The sequence below is a fragment of the Myotis myotis genome, unplaced genomic scaffold, assembly GCF_014108235.1.
Source record: "Myotis myotis isolate mMyoMyo1 unplaced genomic scaffold, mMyoMyo1.p scaffold_m19_p_6, whole genome shotgun sequence".
Classification (NCBI taxonomy): domain Eukaryota; kingdom Metazoa; phylum Chordata; class Mammalia; order Chiroptera; family Vespertilionidae; genus Myotis; species Myotis myotis.
Genome location: NW_023416368.1, coordinates 101,015,886 through 101,035,670, shown reverse-complemented (window position 1 = coordinate 101,035,670; position 19,785 = coordinate 101,015,886). Strand labels below are relative to the sequence as shown.

Sequence of the window (19,785 nt, the reverse complement as noted above, 5' to 3'; positions counted from 1 at the left end):
TTACGCTCACCAGACGTATTTACACTTTATACACATGCCCCCCGCTCCCCCTGCACACAGACTCTCCCAGCCCAAACTCCACGAGAAAGCACTCAGCTGCTCCTTTAGCCCCGGGCCAGGACCAGTGTGGCTGCACCAGGAGGGGTTGGGTGTTACATAAAGGCCTTGTGCTTCCAGCAGCCCCTGTCAGCGCAGCTGGGAGTGAGGGGTGGGAACAGCCCCCTTTAACTCACAGCTAGAGCAGTGCCCGCCCCCCTCCGCCACACACACACACACACACACACACTGCATGGCCAGAGGACTGTCCCCCAGGGCATCACTGTTCATGCAGCCGGAAGTGTCTTTCGTTCCTTCCACGAGGACGCTCTAAGGCTACAGGAAAAGAGGCCAACACAGCCGGGCCTCTCCCCACGGACACTGGCTTGGCCTCGCTCTCCCAGAGCCAGCCTCTCCCTGATGCCCATCGGGCCAGGGGTCAGCCCACCACGGCCAGCTTCCTGAGCTGACCTCCGGGGACAGGCGGCCACGTCTGTCCAGAGCCGTGTGGTGTTGTGGTCAGTGACGCGGGGGCTCGGGACTCTTGGGATCCAGGACTGACCGGCCATGAGAAAGTCCCTGTCATTTACAGCTCGCGGACCATCCCCAGGGACCCGACTTCCTGTCTGCCCCGACCGGCTTGGAAAAGCGATTTTAACTCCATTTTATGAAACAGAACTCAGCATTTTACCACGAGCAGGGAGGGCGGCGGGCGCCCTTTCAGGGGCAGCTCTCGCTACGCATACAGTCTGCATCCCCACGTGCCCTGCAGGGTTGCCTGGTGGTCAGAGTCTGCCGAGTGAGAGTCCGACTTGGTTTCCTTCAGGGGCTGATGCACCTGACCGCCCTGTGGTGCTGCAGACGGACAGAAAGTGCGCATTTTAGAGGTTCTGTAAAGCACTAGGTGTGACAGATGTGTACATGTCCAGTCACCGAATAAGCCAACCCAAACTGGGCCGCTGCCGCCTCCTGCCACCCAGCTGGGCCCGCCCCTCCGATGCCTCCTGTCACTCAGCTGGGCCCGCCCGTCTGCAGGCTTCGACCTCAGACAATCTGCTGAGGTACCTCAGCGATCAGTACGAATGTAGTTCCACTCTTATGTTCAGGAAAGCAGCTCACTTTAGTCTGAAGCTGATATAACAAACACATCATTTAAAGCTACACCATTGGCTCAAACTTGGCCAAGAGTTTAATGTCAGTCGTGTTTTTAAACAACTGCCTTCAGTCATTCGTGCTCCTGTACACAGTTAGGAAAACTACCTTCGCGTCAACGGCCATGTTCACGTTGGCATTTGGGAAGCCAGCCGCCTGGAGGTGGCCCGGCTGAGGCCTGTGCCCACATGGAAGCCCTCAAGCTGCCCGCCCGGCAGCCACCACATCGCACTTCTCAGGAGGCTGACGGCTCCCCTCCCCATTCAACACGCACAGAACACATGCTTTTAAAGAAAAAAACGTACACGATTCATTTACAAGGCCATTAGCACTTATGAAGTGAGTCCATGCACGAATGAGAGAAGAAGCCACTGTACATCGGCTCCACATGGAGCCCAGCCGTGCAGAGAGCAGAGAATGGAGCTCAACAGGGTTCATGTGTTTCCCTCAATAACTACAGCAACAGGCTTTCGGAGGTTCCCTTCCCTAGCATCATATACGCGGACTCCTGTAAGTCTCAATCAGGCAGAGGCAGAGACTACAAAGGTTGGATCGCGAGTGCACAGTTTTTCAAAACCATATAAAGAAGGCATGCAATAATGGCAAGGACAGGATGAAATATGTATACGCTTGTAAGCAGGGGTCCTCAAACTTTTTAAACAGGGGGCCAGTTCACTGTCCCTCAGACCGTTGGAGGGCCGGACTATAGTTTAAAAAAAAACTATGAACAAATTCCTATGCACACTGCACATATCTTATTTTGAAGTAAAAAAACAAAACGGGAACAAATACAATATTTGTATTTGCATGTGGCCCGCGGGCCGTAGTTTGAGGACCCCAGCTTGTAAGTAAAACTTTAGAGGGAACTTGACTACAACTGGGACGAGTACCCACGGAACTGGGTGACACCTAAGTGCATAAGAATTTCCAGAACAGAGCTGTGATATTTCGGAGCTAAGGACAGCAGTAGAGCCCTGGTTAGTGTTGCTCAGTGGATAGAGCGAGCCTGTGGACTGAAGGGACCCAGGTTTGTTTCCGGTCAAGGGCATATGCCCGGTTGTAGGCTCGATCCCCAGTGGGGGGTGTGCAGGAGGCAGCCGATCAATGATTCTCTCTCATCATTGTTGTTTCTATCTCTCTCTAAAATCAATAAAAATATATATTTTTTAAAAAGAATAGCAGTAGCAATAATCCACTAGCAACATCAAAGCAAAACAGGTAGGATTAGCTTATTGGGTGAAAGAGGAAGAACCAAACAGAATCTGCTGTCTTATCCAGGTGAACTGGATGGAGCCGGTCACGCCCTGCACGTCTGTAAGGATGACATCTCGATGGTCTGAAGGGCCCACATTGTCCCGAGCGCGTCCCTAGCACCGTGTGAGGAAGAGGTATCTTCTCAGTTGTCGTGGGTTACGACAGCTCAGTGACACTGGTTAATAAGACCAGAGCATCAACTCTTCGTTGCTATTATTTGCTCAAATTTTTCCATTAATGAAATGGTTACCAATAGAGATTTGCCCAAAGAGGGAGGGAATGTGATCATCTGACAGGAGGTGCTGGGTCGCACCCTAACACTGACCGAGGCATCAGGGGTGGTGGTCTGCCCCTCACTGCTGTCTCTGGCAGTGATCGCACCTCGCACTGTGCCCGAGGGAGGGGTCCCCGCCTGATGGGAGAAGATCCCGCCCGATGGAGAGGATCCTGCCCGATGGAGGGGATACCGCCCGATAGAGAGGGTCCTCGCTTGATGGAGAGGATCCCTGTCTGATGGAGGGGATCCCGCCCGATGGACGGGTCCCCGCCTGATAGATCGGTCCCCGCCTGGTGGAGGGGTCCCCGCCCAGGGCTGGCTCTGAGCACTGGTCCAACGAGGCCCATCTGTCCTGGGGAACGTGCCTAAGCGGCCAGCTGCTCCCTCTCTGGCTGTTTTGACACAGAAGACCTTTCACAGCAGCGTCTCGACTTGCTTTTAGAGACATTCCCGCGATGACAGAAGTCACAGCAGGAACCGGATTGGCCCCGGCTCCATGACGAAACCAGGAGCTTGGTTTACACAATGAACTCCAGGACATGCCTGGAAGAGGCAGCCAGCCAGGCTATGGAACATCCAGCTATCTATAAAGCAGTGGTTCTCAACCTGGGCTGCACATTAGAATCACCTGGGAATCTTTTTAAAAACCTGATTTCTGGGCCTCATCCTCCGGAAATTCTGTTTCTTTGTTACTAATGTTGTGGCCCCACCCCATAACAAAGAAACAGAATTTCCGGAGGACGAGACCTAGAAATCAGGATTTTAAAAAGATTCCCAGGTGATTCTAATGTGCAGCCAAGGTTGAGAACCACTGCTATAATGAGTGAATACAGTGCGTCCCGACAACTGTCTAATAGCCAGACCCAGGCCAACTGGCCTCCTTTCATTTTCATCTCAGTAACTGCTGACCAAGGGCTATTCAAACGTCCACAGCAAAATGCTTTGCTTAAGGCTCTACTTGTGCTACACCCAATTCTAAGCCAAGCAATGATCAGATTAATAACAGCAAACTCAATAAACTCAATAATAATAAGAAGAAAAAACCTCAGGGAAAGTAGGGGGAGAAAATAAAGATGCTGAATTTCCTACCAACAAAATTATTCTGTATAACTAGTGAGCTTTTCTGGGCACAGGCGTAAATGTTTAGTGCACTATTTCATTCTCTTCAGAACTAATTTTTTAAAATAAAAGTTAAAACATGTGACAGCTTTTCCACGTATTTTAGGTTTAAGTTGGGATAAACAGTCAGACACATGAAGAAGCCAGCGATTTTGTCATTTCTGGAGGACGGACACCTGTGTGGCTGGGGCTGTACAGGAATCTTTATAAGACTGAGAGAAAACGAGAATTGCAATCAGATGCTAAATTTCAACAGCTTTAAACAAGTCCTTTGACCTCCCAGCTTTGTAAGCCTGAATTTCTGAACACAGCTGCCAGAATTCTATGTTCTGAATAGAAAACAGATGGTTTTGAACAATACTGCCCTTTTCAGTTGCTCCAACGTCTTTTTCTCTTGCTAAAATTATGAACATAATTGAGAAAATAATTTTCAGATTTTTCTGAAAGACTATTGCTATTTTCAAAGTGAAAAGCGAGTTTACTAGCCTGGTGGTTTTTTAGCAGGATCTTTGGGAATTGCTCTATACGCTAGTTTGTATTTATCTAAAACAGTGGTTCTCAACCTGTGGGTCACTACCCCTTTGATGGTTGAACAACCCTTTCACAGGAGTCGCCTAAGACCATCCTGCATATCAGATATTTACATGACGATTCATAACAGTAGCAACATTACAGTTATGAAGTAGTAATGAAAATAATTTTATGGTTGGGTCACAGCATGAGGAACTGTATTCAAAGGGCCAGAAAGTTGAGAACCACTGAAACAACTCAGGGCGGAGTGTAAGCTTGACCTCATTTTAGAACCACCTGAGTGACCCCCCAGTGCCCACACTGAAAATGTGCCTCTCCTGTGATCATTTCCAGCCCACAGCAGGCGGTCAGCCCCAAACGCCAGCATTCTGGGAGGTTAGACTAATGGGCCAATTGAGTCTGAGGTGAAGGAGTCTTTAAATCTATAACCCTTTGTCAATAATTGGGGGGAAAGCTCATTTCTTCAAATACCATCGAAAGCAAAATAAGTACAGCCGATTCCGAATGAGCTGAACCCCAGCAAAGCCCAGCCTTTTGGGAAAATTATCCCAAGTCCCTAACGCTCCTCGGCAGATGGCTCAGCTCGCCCCTCACCCCTCCACGACTTAATTGCGATCCAGCCCTGCCCTCCCCTGCCTCCCCAGCTCACTCTCTCTGCGTGTGGGCGGGGGCTGCGGGCAGTGGGCCTCGCGGGCTCTAGCCTGGACCGCCTGGGCATACACGGGCACATCTCTGCCAACCTGTGTAGGACGCCCTAAATGCTCAACCTCGAGTTGCCTTAAAAATGCTAATAATAGCAGCATGTGGAATTGTTGTGGATTAAATACACTCAGTTAACACACACGATCTTCACACATGCCACGCCGGTGGTAAGCGCTCCCTAAATGTGGCTCTTCTTCTTACCACCCTTCCCCTGGCGGGGCAGAGGGGTGGCTCTCTCTAACGCCCAACCCCGCCCAGGCCTGGATGGGGCCCCGTCACCGCACTGTGGGCCTTGCCCACCTCTCCTTCCCTCTCTGTCGAAGAACGTGCCAACCTCAAGCTTGGGAGCTATCCCTACTCAAAATCCCAAACCGAACAGAACAGAACCGAACCGAACCGAACCATAAAACCTCATCATTCAGCAACACCCTCATCGCGACTCCTCCACCCTCTTTCACACAAAACTTGTCTTTAACAACCGTCTGTATCTGTTTCCTCGTCTTGTCCCCTCGCCTGCACTGTATCCGGCGGCTGCCTCCTCGCTGCTGCTCGTCGCGGGCCCCACAGCCCCCTGGTCCTCACAGACCCCCGGCCCTGCACCTCTCGGAACCTGCGTATGCGTTGCCTTCTGCTGCTCCTCCATCGGCCTCCCTGCTCAGCAGCCACGTCCGGCCCAGCGCTTTCTCCTTCTGCCCCGTCCATGTGAACCTACCTCCCCGAGGGTCCTGCCCTCACCTTCCCTCTGGCCTGCCCTCCCACCGCCCCGCACAGGAAACCTGCCCTCCCACCGCCCCGCACTGCACGGGGACACCTGCTCTCCCACCGCCCCGCACTGCACAGGAAACCTGCTCTCCCACCGCCCCGCACTGCACAGGAAACCTGCTCTCCCACCGCCCCGCCCCGCACGGGAAACCTGCTCTCCCACCGCCCCGCACTGCACAGGAAACCTGCTCTCCCACCGTCCCGCACCGGAAACCTGCCCTCCCACCGCCCAGCACGGGAAACCTGCTCTCCCACCGCCCAGCACGGGAAACCTGCTCTCCCACCGCCCAGCACGGGAAACCTGCTCTCCCACCGCCCCGCACCGGAAACCTGCCCTCCCACCGCCCCGCACGGGAAACCTGCCCTCCCACCGCCCCACACAGGAAACCTGCTCTCCCACCGCCCCGCACTGCACGGGAAACCTGCCCTCCCACCGCCCCGCACGGGAAACCTGCCCTCCCACCGCCCCACACAGGAAACCTGCCCTCCCACCCGCCCCGCACGGGAAACCTGCCCTCCCACCGCCCCGCACAGGAAACCTGCTCTCCCACCGCCCCACACAGGAAACCTGCTCTCCCACCGCCCCGCACTGCACGGGAAACCTGCCCTCCCACCGCCCAGCACAGGAAACCTGCTCTCCCCACCGCCCCGCACAGGAAACCTGCTCTCCCACCGCCCAGCACAGGAAACCTGCTCTCCCACCGCCCCGCACGGGAAACCTGCTCTCCACCGCCCCGCACAGGAAACCTGCTCTCCCACCGCCCCGCACGGAAACCTGCTCTCCCACCGCCCCGCACAGGAAACCTGCTCTCCCACCGCCCAGCACAGGAAACCTGCTCTCCCACCGCCCAGCACGGGAAACCTGCTCTCCCACCGCCCCGCACGGGAAACCTGCCCTCCCACCGCCCCGCACGGGAAACCTGCCCTCCCACCGCCCCGCACAGGAAACCTGCGCTCCCACCGCCCCGCACGGGAAACCTGCTCTCCCACCGCCCAGCACAGGAACCTGCTCTCCCACCGCCCCCGCACAGGAAACCTGCTCTCCCACCGCCCCGCACTGCACGGGAAACCTGCCCTCCCACCGCCCAGCACAGGAAACCTGCTCTCCCACCGCCCCGCACTGCACGGGAAACCTGCTCTCCCACCGCCCAGCACAGGAAACCTGCTCTCCCCCCGCCCCGCCCCGCACGGGAAACCTGCTCTCCCACCGCCCAGCACGGGAAACCTGCTCTCCCACCGCCAGCACGGAAACCTGCCTCTCCCACCGCCCCGCACGGGAAACCTGCTCTCCCACCGCCCCGCACGGGAAACCTGCTCTCCCACCGCCCCGCACTGGAAACCTGCTCTCCCACCGCCCCGCACGGGAAACCTGCTCTCCCACCGCCCCGACGGGAAACCTGCTCTCCCACCGCCCCACACGGGAAACCTGCTCTCCCACCCGCCCCGCACTGCACGGGAAACCTGCTCTCCCACCGCCCCGCCCCGCACGGGAAACCTGCTCTCCCACCGCCCCGCCCGCACGGGAAACCTGCTCTCCCACCGCCCAGCACGGGAAACCTGCTCTCCCACCGCCCCGCACTGGAAACCTGCTCTCCACCGCCCAGCACGGGGAAACCTGCTCTCCCACCGCCCAGCACGGGAAACCTGCTCTCCCACCGCCCCGCACGGGAAACCTGCTCTCCCACCGCCCAGCACTGGAAACCTGCTCTCCCACCGACCCGCCACGCACGGGAAACCTGCTCTCCCACCGCCCCGCACGGGAAACCTGCTCTCCCACCGCCCCGCACGGGAAACCTGCTCTCCCACCGCCCAGCACGGGAACCTGCTCTCCCACCGCCCAGCACGGGAAACCTGCTCTCCCACCGCCCAGCACGGGAACCTGCTCTCCCACCGCCCCGCCACGGGAAACCTGCTCTCCCACCGCCCCGCACAGGAAACCTGCTCTCCCACCGCCCCGCACGGGAAACCTGCTCTCCCACTGCCCCGCACAGGAAACCTGCTCTCCCACCGCCAAGCACAGGAAACCTGCCCTCCCACCCGCCCCGCACGGGAAACCTGCCCTCCCACCGCCCCGCACGGGAAACCTGCCCTCCCACCGCCCCGCACGGGAAACCTGCTCTCCCACCGCCCCGCACAGGAAACCTGCTCTCCCACCGCCCCGCACAGGAAACCTGCTCTCCCCACCGCCCCGCACTGCACGGGAAACCTGCCCTCCCACCCGCCCCGCACTGCACGGGAAACCTGCTCTCCCACCGCCCCGCACAGGAAACCTGCTCTCCCACCGCCCCGCACTGCACGGGAAACCTGCCCTCCCACCGCCCCGCACTGCACGGGAAACCTGCTCTCCCACCGCCCCGCACAGGAAACCTGCTCTCCCACCGCCCCGCACTGCATGGGAAACCTGCCCTCCCACCGCCCCGCACTGCACGGGAAACCTGCTCTCCCACCGCCCAGCACGGGAAACCTGCCCTCCCACCGCCCCGCACGGGAAACCTGCCCTCCCACCGCCCCGCACGGGAAACCTGCCCTCCCACCGCCCCGCACAGGAAACCTGCTCTCCCACCGCCCCGCACAGGAAACCTTCTCTCCCACCGCCCAGCACAGGAAACCTGCTCTCCCACCGCCCCGCACAGGAAACCTGCCCTCCCACCGCCCCGCACTGCACGGGAAACCTGCCCTCCCACCGCCCAGCACAGGAAACCTGCTCTCCCACCGCCCCGCACTGCACGGGAAACCTGCTCTCCCACCGCCCAGCACAGGAAACCTGCTCTCCCACCGCCCCGTCCCGCACGGGAAACCTGCTCTCCCACCGCCCCGTCCCGCACGGGAAACCTGCTCTCCCACCGCCCAGCACGGGAAACCTGCTCTCCCACCGCCCCGCACGGGAAACCTGCTCTCCCACCGCCCCGCACGGGAAACCTGCTCTCCCACCGCCCAGCACGGGAAACCTGCTCTCCCACCGCCCCGCACGGGAAACCTGCTCTCCCACCGCCCCGCACGGGAACCTGCTCTCCCACCGCCCCGCACGGGAAACCTGCTCTCCCACCGCCCCGCACGGGAAACCTGCTCTCCCACCGCCCAGCACGGGAAACCTGCTCTCCCACCGCCCCGCACGGGAAACCTGCTCTCCCACCGCCCCGCACGGGAAACCTGCCCTCCCACCGCCCAGCACAGGAAACCTGCTCTCCCACCGCCCCGCACTGCACGGGAAACCTGCTCTCCCACGCCCAGCACAGGAAACCTGCTCTCCCACCGCCCCGCCCCGCACGGCACGGGAAACCTGCTCTCCCACCGCCCAGCACGGGAAACCTGCTCTCCCACCGCCCAGCACGGGAAACCTGCTCTCCCACCGCCCCGCACGGGAAACCTGCTCTCCCACCGCCCCGCACGGGAAACCTGCTCTCCCACCGCCCCGCACGGGAAACCTGCTCTCCCACCGCCCCGCACGGGAAACCTGCTCTCCCACCGCCCCGCACGGGAAACCTGCTCTCCCACCGCCCCACACGGGAAACCTGCTCTCCCACCGCCCCGCACTGCACGGGAAACCTGCTCTCCCACCGCCCCGCCCCGCACGGGAAACCTGCTCTCCCACCGCCCCGCCCCGCACGGGAAACCTGCTCTCCCACCGCCCAGCACGGGAAACCTGCTCTCCCACCGCCCCGCACGGGAAACCTGCTCTCCCACCGCCCCGCACGGGAAACCTGCTCACCCACCGCCCAGCACGGGAAACCTGCTCTCCCACCGCCCCGCACGGGAAACCTGCTCTCCCACCGCCCCGCACGGGAAACCTGCTCTCCCACCGCCCCGCACGGGAAACCTGCCCTCCCACCGCCCCGCACGGGAAACCTGCCCTCCCACCGCCCCGCACAGGAAACCTGCTCTCCCACCGCCCCGCACAGGAAACCTGCTCTCCCACCGCCCAGCACAGGAAACCTGCTCTCCCACCGCCCCGCACAGGAAACCTGCCCTCCCACCGCCCCGCACTGCACGGGAAACCTGCCCTCCCACCGCCCAGCACAGGAAACCTGCTCTCCCACCGCCCCGCACTGCACGGGAAACCTGCTCTCCCACCGCCCAGCACAGGAAACCTGCTCTCCCACCGCCCCGTCCCGCACGGGAAACCTGCTCTCCCACCGCCCCGTCCCGCACGGGAAACCTGCTCTCCCACCGCCCAGCACGGGAAACCTGCTCTCCCACCGCCCCGCACGGGAAACCTGCTCTCCCACCGCCCCGCACGGGAAACCTGCTCTCCCACCGCCCAGCACGGGAAACCTGCTCTCCCACCGCCCCGCACGGGAAACCTGCTCTCCCACCGCCCCGCACGGGAAACCTGCTCTCCCACCGCCCAGCACGGGAAACCTGCTCTCCCACCGCCCCGCACGGGAAACCTGCTCTCCCACCGCCCCGCACGGGAAACCTGCTCTTCCACCGCCCAGCACGGGAAACCTGCTCTCCCACCGCCCAGCACGGGAAACCTGCTCTCCCACCGCCCCGCACGGGAAACCTGCTCACCCACCGCCCCGCACGGGAAACCTGCTCTCCCACCGCCCCGCACGGGAAACCTGCTCTCCCACCGCCCCACACAGAAAACCTGCTCTCCCACCGCCCAGCACAGGAAACCTGCTCTCCCACCGCCCCACACGGGAAACCTGCCCTCCCACCGCCCCGCACGGGAAACCTGCCCTCCCACCGCCCCGCACAGGAAACCTGCTCTCCCACCGCCCCGCACAGGAAACCTGCTCTCCCACCGCCCAGCACAGGAAACCTGCTCTCCCACCGCACAGCACGGGAAACCTGCTCTCCCACCGCCCCGCACGGGAAACCTGCTCACCCACCGCCCCACACAGGAAACCTGCTCTCCCACCGCCCAGCACAGGAAACCTGCTCTCCCACCGCCCCGCACTGCACGGGAAACCTGCTCTCCCACCGCCCAGCACAGGAAACCTGCTCTCCCACCGCCCAGCACAGGAAACCTGCCCTCCCACCGCCCCGCACAGGAAACCTGCTCTCCCACCGCCCCGCACGGGAAACCTGCTCTCCCACCGCCCCGCACGGGAAACCTGCTCTCCCACCGCCCCGCACGGGAAACCTGCTCTCCCACCGCCCCGCACGGGAAACCTGCTCTCCCACCGCCCCGCACGGGAAACCTGCTCTCCCACCGCCCCGCACTGCACGGGAAACCTGCTCTCCCACCGCCCCGCCCCGCACAGGAAACCTGCGCTCCCACCGCCCCGCACGGGAAACCTGCTCTCCCACCGCCCCGCACGGGAAACCTGCTCTCCCACCGCCCCGCACGGGAAACCTGCTCTCCCACCGCCCCGCACGGGAAACCTGCTCTCCCACCGCCCAGCACGGGAAACCTGCTCTCCCACCGCCCCGCTCGGGAAACCTGCTCTCCCACCGCCCAGCCACAGGAACCTGCTCTCCCACCGCCCCGCACTGCACGGGAAACCTGCTCTCCCACCGCCCAGCACGGGAAACCTGCTCTCCCACCGCCCCGCACGGGAAACCTGCTCTCCCACCGCCCCGCACGGGAAACCTGCTCTCCCACCGCCCCGCACGGGAAACCTGCTCTCCCACCGCCCAGCACGGGAAACCTGCTCTCCCACCGCCCCCCAGGGGAACCTGCTCTCCCACCGCCCCGCACGGGAAACCTGCTCTCCCACCGCCCCGCACGGGAAACCTGCTCTCCCACCGCCCCGCACGGGAAACCTGCTCTCCCACCGCTCCGCACGGGAAACCTGCTCTCCCACCGCCCCGCACGGGAAACCTGCTCTCCCACCGCCCCGCACGGGAAACCTGCTCTCCCACCGCCCCGCACGGGAAACCTGCTCTCCCACCGCCCAGCACGGGAAACCTGCTCTCCCACCGCCCAGCACGGGAAACCTGCTCTCCCACCGCCCCGCACGGGAAACCTGCCCTCCCACCGCCCCGCACGGGAAACCTGCCCTCCCACCGCCCGCACGGGAAACCTGCCCTCCACCGCCCCGCACAGGAAACCTGCTCTCCCACCGCCCCGCACAGGAAACCTGCTCTCCCACCGCCCAGCACAGGAAACCTGCTCTCCCACCGCCCCGCACAGGAAACCTGCCCTCCCACCGCCCCGCACTGCACGGGAAACCTGCCCTCCACCGCCCAGCACAGGAAACCTGCTCTCCCACCGCCCCGCACTGCACGGGAAACCTGCTCTCCCACCGCCCAGCACAGGAAACCTGCTCTCCCACCGCCCCGCCCCGCACGGGAAACCTGCTCTCCCACCGCCCCGTCCCGCACGGGAAACCTGCTCTCCCACCGCCCAGCACGGGAAACCTGCTCTCCCACCGCCCCGCACGGGAAACCTGCTCTCCCACCGCCCCGCACGGGAAACCTGCTCTCCCACCGCCCAGCACGGGAAACCTGCTCTCCCACCGCCCCGCACGGGAAACCTGCTCTCCCACCGCCCCGCACGGGAAACCTGCTCTCCCACCGCCCAGCACGGGAAACCTGCTCTCCCACCGCCCCGCACGGGAAACCTGCTCTCCCACCGCCCCGCACGGGAAACCTGCTCTTCCACCGCCCAGCACGGGAAACCTGCTCTCCCACCGCCCAGCACGGGAAACCTGCTCTCCCACCGCCCCGCACGGGAAACCTGCTCTCCCACCGCCCCGCACGGGAAACCTGCTCTCCCACCGCCCCGCACGGGAACCCTCTCTCCCACCGCCCCACACAGGAAACCTGCTCTCCCACCGCCCAGCACAGGAAACCTGCTCTCCCACCGCCCCACACGGGAAACCTGCCCTCCCACCGCCCCGCACGGGAAACCTGCCCTCCCACCGCCCCGCACAGGAAACCTGCTCTCCCACCGCCCAGCACAGGAAACCTGCTCTCCCACCGCCCCGCACTGCACGGGAAACCTGCTCTCCCACCGCCCCACACAGGAAACCTGCTCTCCCACCGCCCAGCACAGGAAACCTGCTCTCCCACCGCCCCGCACTGCACGGGAAACCTGCTCACCCACCGCCCCACACAGGAAACCTGCTCTCCCACCGCCCAGCACAGGAAACCTGCTCTCCCACCGCCCCGCACTGCACGGGAAACCTGCTCTCCCACCGCCCAGCACAGGAAACCTGCTCTCCCACCGCCCAGCACAGGAAACCTGCCCTCCCACCGCCCCGCACAGGAAACCTGCTCTCCCACCGCCCCGCACGGGAAAACCTGCTCTCCCACCGCCCCGCACGGGAAACCTGCTCTCCCACCGCCCCGCACGGGAAACCTGCTCTCCCACCGCCCCGCACGGGAAACCTGCTCTCCCACCGCCCAGCACGGGAAACCTGCTCTCCCACCGCCCCGCACGGGAAACCTGCTCTCCCACCGCCCCGCACGGGAAACCTGCTCTCCCACCGCCCCGCACGGGAAACCTGCTCTCCCACCGCCAGCACGGGAAACCTGCTCTCCCACCGCCCAGCACGGGAAACCTGCTCTCCCACCGCCCCGCACGGGAAACCTGCTCTCCCACCGCCCCGCACGGGAAACCTGCTCTCCCACCGCCCCGCACGGGAAACCTGCTCTCCCACCGCCCCGCACGGGAAACCTGCTCTCCCACCGCCCAGCACGGGAAACCTGCTCTCCCACCGCCCCGCACGGGAAACCTGCTCTCCCACCGCCCCGCACGGGAAACCTGCTCTCCCACCGCCCCGCACGGGAAACCTGCTCTCCCACCGCCCAGCACGGGAAACCTGCTCTCCCACCGCCCAGCACGGGAAACCTGCTCTCCCACCGCCCCGCACGGGAAACCTGCTCTCCCACCGCCCAGCACGGGAAACCTGCTCTCCCACCGCCCCGCACTGCACAGGAAACCTGCTCTCCCACCGCCCCGCCCCGCACGGGAAACCTGCTCTCCCACCGCCCCGCACGGGAAACCTGCTCTCCCACCGCCCCGCACGGGAAACCTGCTCTCCCACCGCCCCGCACGGGAAACCTGCTCACCCACCGCCCCGCACGGGAAACCTGCTCACCCACCGCCCCGCACAGGAAACCTGCTCTCCCACCGCCCCGCACTGCACGGGAAACCTGCTCTCCCACCGCCCCGCACTGCACGGGAAACCTGCTCTCCCACCGCCCCGCCCCGCACGGGAAACCTGCTCTCCCACCGCCCCGCACGGGAAACCTGCTCTCCCACCGCCCCGCACAGGAAACCTGCTCTCCCACCGCCCCGCACGGGAAACCTGCTCTCCCACCGCCCAGCACGGGAAACCTGCTCTCCCACCGCCCCGCACCGGAAACCTGCTCTCCCACCGCCCAGCACGGGAAACCTGCTCTCCCACCGCCCAGCACGGGAAACCTGCTCTCCCACCGCCCCGCACGGGAAACCTGCTCACCCACCGCCCCACACAGGAAACCTGCTCTCCCACCGCCCCGCACGGGAAACCTGCTCTCCCACCGCCCAGCACTGCACGGGAAACCTGCCCTCCCACCGTCCCGCACAGGAAACCTGCTCTCCCACCGCCCCACACGGGAAACCTGCTCTCCCACCGCCCCGCACGGGAAACCTGCCCTCCCACCGCCCCGCACAGGAAACCTGCTCACCCACGGCCCCACACAGGAAACCACGCTGTGGACGTTGAGAATCCAGGGCCACCCCCAGACCGCGGCCTCCGTGGGAGCCCCAGCCCTCACCCTCCAGCTGGTCGTTCCTGAGTGTCCATATCCATCAGGGGTCCCGCAGCCTCACTGTCCCACGTTCTAAACCACATCGGCCGGCCCTCCTCCTTCCCATTCCCGCTTGGTTATTCAGGCGCCATCCTTCTCATCAGGCTCACCCGCCTTCTCTCTGCCTCACAGGTAGCGCCATGGACTGTGCACGGCCCTGGGGGTGCACTGTGTGTCCTGGCTCCACTTCCTGTCACAGTGACCCTGAGCCAGCCACGGCAACCCTGACCAGCCACAGTAACCCTGAGCCAGCCAAGGCTACCCTGAGCCAGCTAGGAGCCAGCCACGGAGACCCTGACCAGCCACGGCCTCTCTAGGTTCAGCGAGGCCTCCGTGGCACAGCTGTACAGTCACAGGGAAAACGCAGGGACCGCTCAGAGGGCTGGGGTTTGGCAGTTGAGATGCTGATGACCTCGACAGAGAACCTCGGTGACTGGCCACGCCCTTCTCGTTCCTTACCTGACCCTCGTCACATCTCACACCGACCGGATCCCTGAGGTCTCAAATTTAAACTTAGGAGGCCAGTGTGGCTGCCAAGGTGTAAATGCCTCAGACCTGCATGGACTTCAACCAAGACCATCCCCGTCAAAACCCAGAACGCACGGCATCCCAGCCCCAGCCCAGGCGCTCTCTCCCCCCTCACTGGAGGGAAGCAAGGAGAAGTCAGGCACAGGCCCCTGGGAGCCCAATTCAAACAGCCTCAAGCCATGTGGTCGGAATGCAAATCGCTTGCTCCTCAAGAACACGGGGCAGGGACTCAGTAACAAACCACGACACCTCGTCACCCCGACCCCAACCGGACAACCACGTTGCAGCTGCCCGGCCGCTTCCCCCAGGAACTGAAACGGAGTTTAATGTTGGCCTCAGCTAGATGTAAAGATGAGAACAATTATTAGAAAAACCCAGAATCATCGAATGGAGGACAAGGTCCATTGGAGTTATTCTCTCTGCTTTGCATCACCGGTGACTGCAGCCCTGCAGGAAATGGGTTGATCGAATATTTGTGAGCGTCCCTCTAACTACCCGCCACATTGGCTGAATGTCTCCCACCGTTACTGGTGGGAGCAGATCCCCGGGAAAGGCGTGTGTGTGGATGACCGCGCTGTGCCGCCCGTCATTACCGCTAAGGCCTGCAGCTCCCGGGTCTCCTCCTCCGCGGCCGAGGCGTGGTAGGACAGGACCTGCGGGGAAGCGGGGACAGGTTACACGATGGGGGCCGAGATTTCAGCCTGGGGTCCCGCTAACACCTCCCAGAAAGAGAACTAGACCCCTCAGACTCTCAAGCCTTGTTTTGTTTGTTTCCTTCAACAGAGAGAAAACCCCCAGATTTCAATTCAATTGTTCCAGAAAACAAAGTTAGACGCCCGCCCCCCCGAGACCCACATGTTCAAAGAAAAGGGCTCACTTCAGTCTGACATTGTTGGTATAACAAACACATGATTTATAGTCACACTATTGGCTCAAATTTGGCAGACAATTTCTTTTCAATTTGTGTGTGTGTGTGTGTGTGTGTGTGTGTGTGTGTGTTTAAAATCCTGACTTTAGTTATTTGTGCTTGTGGGCAGAATTAGGAAAGCAATCTTTGTGAAAACTGACGTTTTAAAGCCAGCCGCCTGGAAGTGGCTCAGGGGAGGCCTGTGTGCTGCAGAATCCACAAAGAAGATGGCGTGGCTGGGATAGGGATGCCGCAGACCCAGGGCCGAGGGGCACCGGGAGCTGAGCAGTGTGGCCGAGGGACCCTCCCGCTCACGGCTGCGGCCACCCAGGAGCGGGGACTCTCCTAACTTGGCTGCAGGCTCACCCAGGGAGAGGAGGGGCCTGGGTACCAGCTTCCACATCTCACAGTTCTGGCTCTAGAACTTCCCATTGCCCCAGAGGCTAGGAAGTCAGGCTCACCACGTCTTATAACTGAACCTGAGGAGCAGCAATGCCCATTTTCAAGGGTGAGACCCTTTAGCAATGTGACAATATTTCCGACGCCGTTTTAACCAGGGTGGTGGTTGGATTTAAAATGTCTATTATACTTTTAAAACATTTTTGAAAGTTCATTTTTGACAGAGATAATACAAGATTTATTTTTAAAAATCCCCAAAAGTTTTAGGATCATTGTTAAAAGGTACCCATTTTCAGACCTTTGAGTGACAGGTACACGTGTATGTGTGCATGTGTGTCATTTGGATGTGTGTGTGTGCGTATTTGCAAGTGAGGCTTCCCCTGGTTATGGTCTGAGGTCTCATCTGAAATGATTCTCTAGCGAAGTGTTACATATTCATTTTAGGGAGTGGAGAACCAGATGGGTTACTGATGAATCTCAACATATCTATAATAATAAAAGTGTAACATGCTAATTAGACCGGACAGCCGAACGACCTTCCAGACATCACTCCGACGTCCTTCCAGACAAAGCCTCGGCAGAGGGTGCCAAGGCAGAGGTGGTTAGGGGCAATCAGGCAGGCAGGCGAGCAGTTAGAGGTAATCAGGCAAGCAGGCAGAGGGATTAGGGGCAATCAGGCAGGCAGTTGGTTAGGGGTGATCAGGTAGGCAGGTGAGGGGTTAAGGGCAATCAGGCAGGCAGGCAGGCGAGCGGTTAGGAGCCAGCAGTCCCGGATTATGAGAGGGGCCTAAACTGGCATTCGGACATCCCCCAAGGGGTCTCAGATTGTGAGAGGGTGCAGGCCGGGCTGAGGGACCCGCCCCCCATCCCTGTGCACAAATTTTGTGCACTGGGCCTCTAGTATTGCATAAATTTCTAGCTCTTTAGTTGGATGTTTATTTATTAGGGATGGAGGGAAGGTTACATCCCACCACAGATTCCAGCTCAGGCAACTGGAAAAGAGAGGTGTGTATTTTACACCAACACTGAGTGATGGGCAGACATGTGCACCCTCTGACATCTGCTTCCCTAGACTGGCCCGGGGGGAAGACATGTCGTGTTACATGAAGTGCATGTTTTCATGGATGTTGGTGAGGTCCCCCTGGAAGGGACTGCCCCACCAGGGAGGGACCTGCCCAGGTCAGCCCCCAGCCAGCATTCACGGGGTCCCTGTGTGTCCAGGATCCTTGCAGACGCTCAAGAACATGCAGATCCCCAGCCTTCACCCAAGACTCACACTCAGGAGTCGGCCATAAATCTCTAAACGGAGTTTCTGATGATGGTGAGGTGGCCAGTGTAAGAGTTTGAACTGTGCCAGACGCATCTTTTCCTTATTTCTGCTTCTCTAAGAGCACTTAGGATTTCTGTCTTTGTCTTTTGTTTTGTTTTTGTTGTTAATCCTCACACAAGGATATTTTTCCACTGATTTTTTTTTTTTTAGAGAGAGTGGGAGGGGGAGAGACAGAGAGAGAAACATCGATGTGAGAAGAGAGACACATCAACGGGCTGCCTCCTAACACACCCTGACCAGGACCAGCGCTCGAGCCTGCAACAACGAGGTACATGCCCTTGATTGAAATCAAACCTGGAACTCTGCAGTCACAGGCCGACACTCTATCCACTGAGCAGAACCAGCTAGGTCTGTCTTTGTTTTTGAAACTGTGACTAGAGCTGTTGGCAAGGTGAGATGGGCTGGGTGATGCCGTGGCAGTTCTGTCCATGGGAGTGGATGGCCTGGGTCACGCGCTGCTTTCCATAACAAAGCAGACGGACTGAGCAAGCCGTGGGCCTGAGTTGTGGTTTGGTCACGTGACCTTTGACAAGTATGGACACCAAGAGGTCCCCCAGCTGTGCTCACCTCCAACGTGACCATCTGCTTGGCCATGGCCCTCTCCACCGCCTCATACATCTGTGTGTTCTGGATCCCCAGGCCACAGAAGATTACGAAAGCTTCCAGGAACTGCTCATCGTTCCGGTTGAATGGCTTCACCTTGCCGGTGTTCTCCTCCATCTTGTTCACGAGCTGGCAAACCCCTGTGATGACACATGGAAAGGAGCCGATGTTACTGGAGGTCACAATGCTCAATGACTCTCACTCCGAGACTGCCTGATAATCTCCTCTCAGGAACGCCTGGCACCTCAGAACAGTATCAACCAGAAAAGCCTACGGGATTTATCTACATGAGCCCTCATTCCACATGGTCTGGAATGTGGGCTGTTCAAAAATCCTGAGCTACTTTCTCGCAGAGGTGCCCTGAAAGTTAGGCTGCTGGAGCCCCAGAGACAGCCTGTCTGTGGGAGACTAATTGGGTTTTTGTGCACTCGCCAAGAGAACAATTTTGATGCACATCTGAATTCTGGGCCAGGCAGCCTGCCTCTCCTTCCTGAGAAAGCAAAGGCTCAAAGCCACAGTTACACACAAGGTGGGACACAGAGAACAGGTAGGTCACAGGACGCTCTCACAGCTCACGCAGGGTCCTGCGTCTTGGAGAATCATGCTTGTAGATGGCTTCCGATACTTCAAATAAAAATGACAGTTTGCATAGAAATAAAGGCAGGACGCATTCCTGAAGGAAACCATGACCTCCTATGTCCCAGCCTCTCTTTCAAGGTCAAACATGTCATTAACAGGACTGGAAGAGGATGTCAACATTCTGACCGATCTCTACTGAACCATTTGCCCATGGACTCCTGAGTCTCATGGTCCCTGGGAGGATTGGGTGCCTCAATAACTTCCTTGCTCATCCATACTTGTTTCTCTTATATCTTCACTAGAGGCCTGATGCACAAAAATTCGTGCACTTGGCAGGGAAGGGGGTGTCCCTCAGTCCGGCCTGTGCCCTCTTGCAGTCCGAGAGCCCTCTTGCCAGCTGTGAGCCCGGCTTCTGGCTGAGCGGCGCTCCTGCTGTGGGCGCGCACTGACCACCAGGGGGAAGCTCCTGCATTGAGCGTCTGCCCCCTGGTGGTCAGTGCACATCATAGCAACTGGTCATTCTGCTATTCGGTTGATTTGCATATTAGCCTTTTATTATAGAGGGTGGTCTGTTGGAGGTTTATTATTATTGTGTTTGCACATTATCTCTTATTTTAATCCCTTCCCAGTTCATAAATTTATCTTTTCATCATTTTCCCTCTGCTTTATTTCTTCCTATTATTTATTTACTAGGGGCCCGGTGCACGAAATTCGTGCACTGGGTGTGTGTGTGGGGGGAGTGTCCCTCAGCCCAGCCTGCACCCTCTCACATACTGGGAGCCCTCAGGCGTTGACCCCCATCACCCTCCAATCGTAGGATCAGCCCCTTGCCCAGGCCTGATGCCTCTTACAGAGGCATCAGGCCTGGGCAGGGGACCTTCATTTCCCCCCATCACTGGTTCTGCCCCCAGCCCAGGC

The 19,785-nt window shown here is 60.2% G+C and overlaps 1 protein-coding gene across 2 annotated transcripts in view; it reads right to left on the bottom strand.

Annotated features, from left to right (window-relative positions):
- The window catches only part of PDE5A (phosphodiesterase 5A), a 104,067-nt gene that overhangs the window by 16,779 nt on the left and 67,503 nt on the right, over positions 1–19,785 (bottom strand). For both annotated transcript variants that reach the window (XM_036314592.1, XM_036314593.1), the window contains 2 exons: positions 18,253–18,428; positions 15,643–15,702 (listed from right to left, as the gene is read on the bottom strand). In XM_036314592.1, the coding sequence (XP_036170485.1) occupies positions 15,643–15,702; positions 18,253–18,428 (236 nt within the window). The remainder of the gene's footprint in view (positions 1–15,642; positions 15,703–18,252; positions 18,429–19,785) is intronic.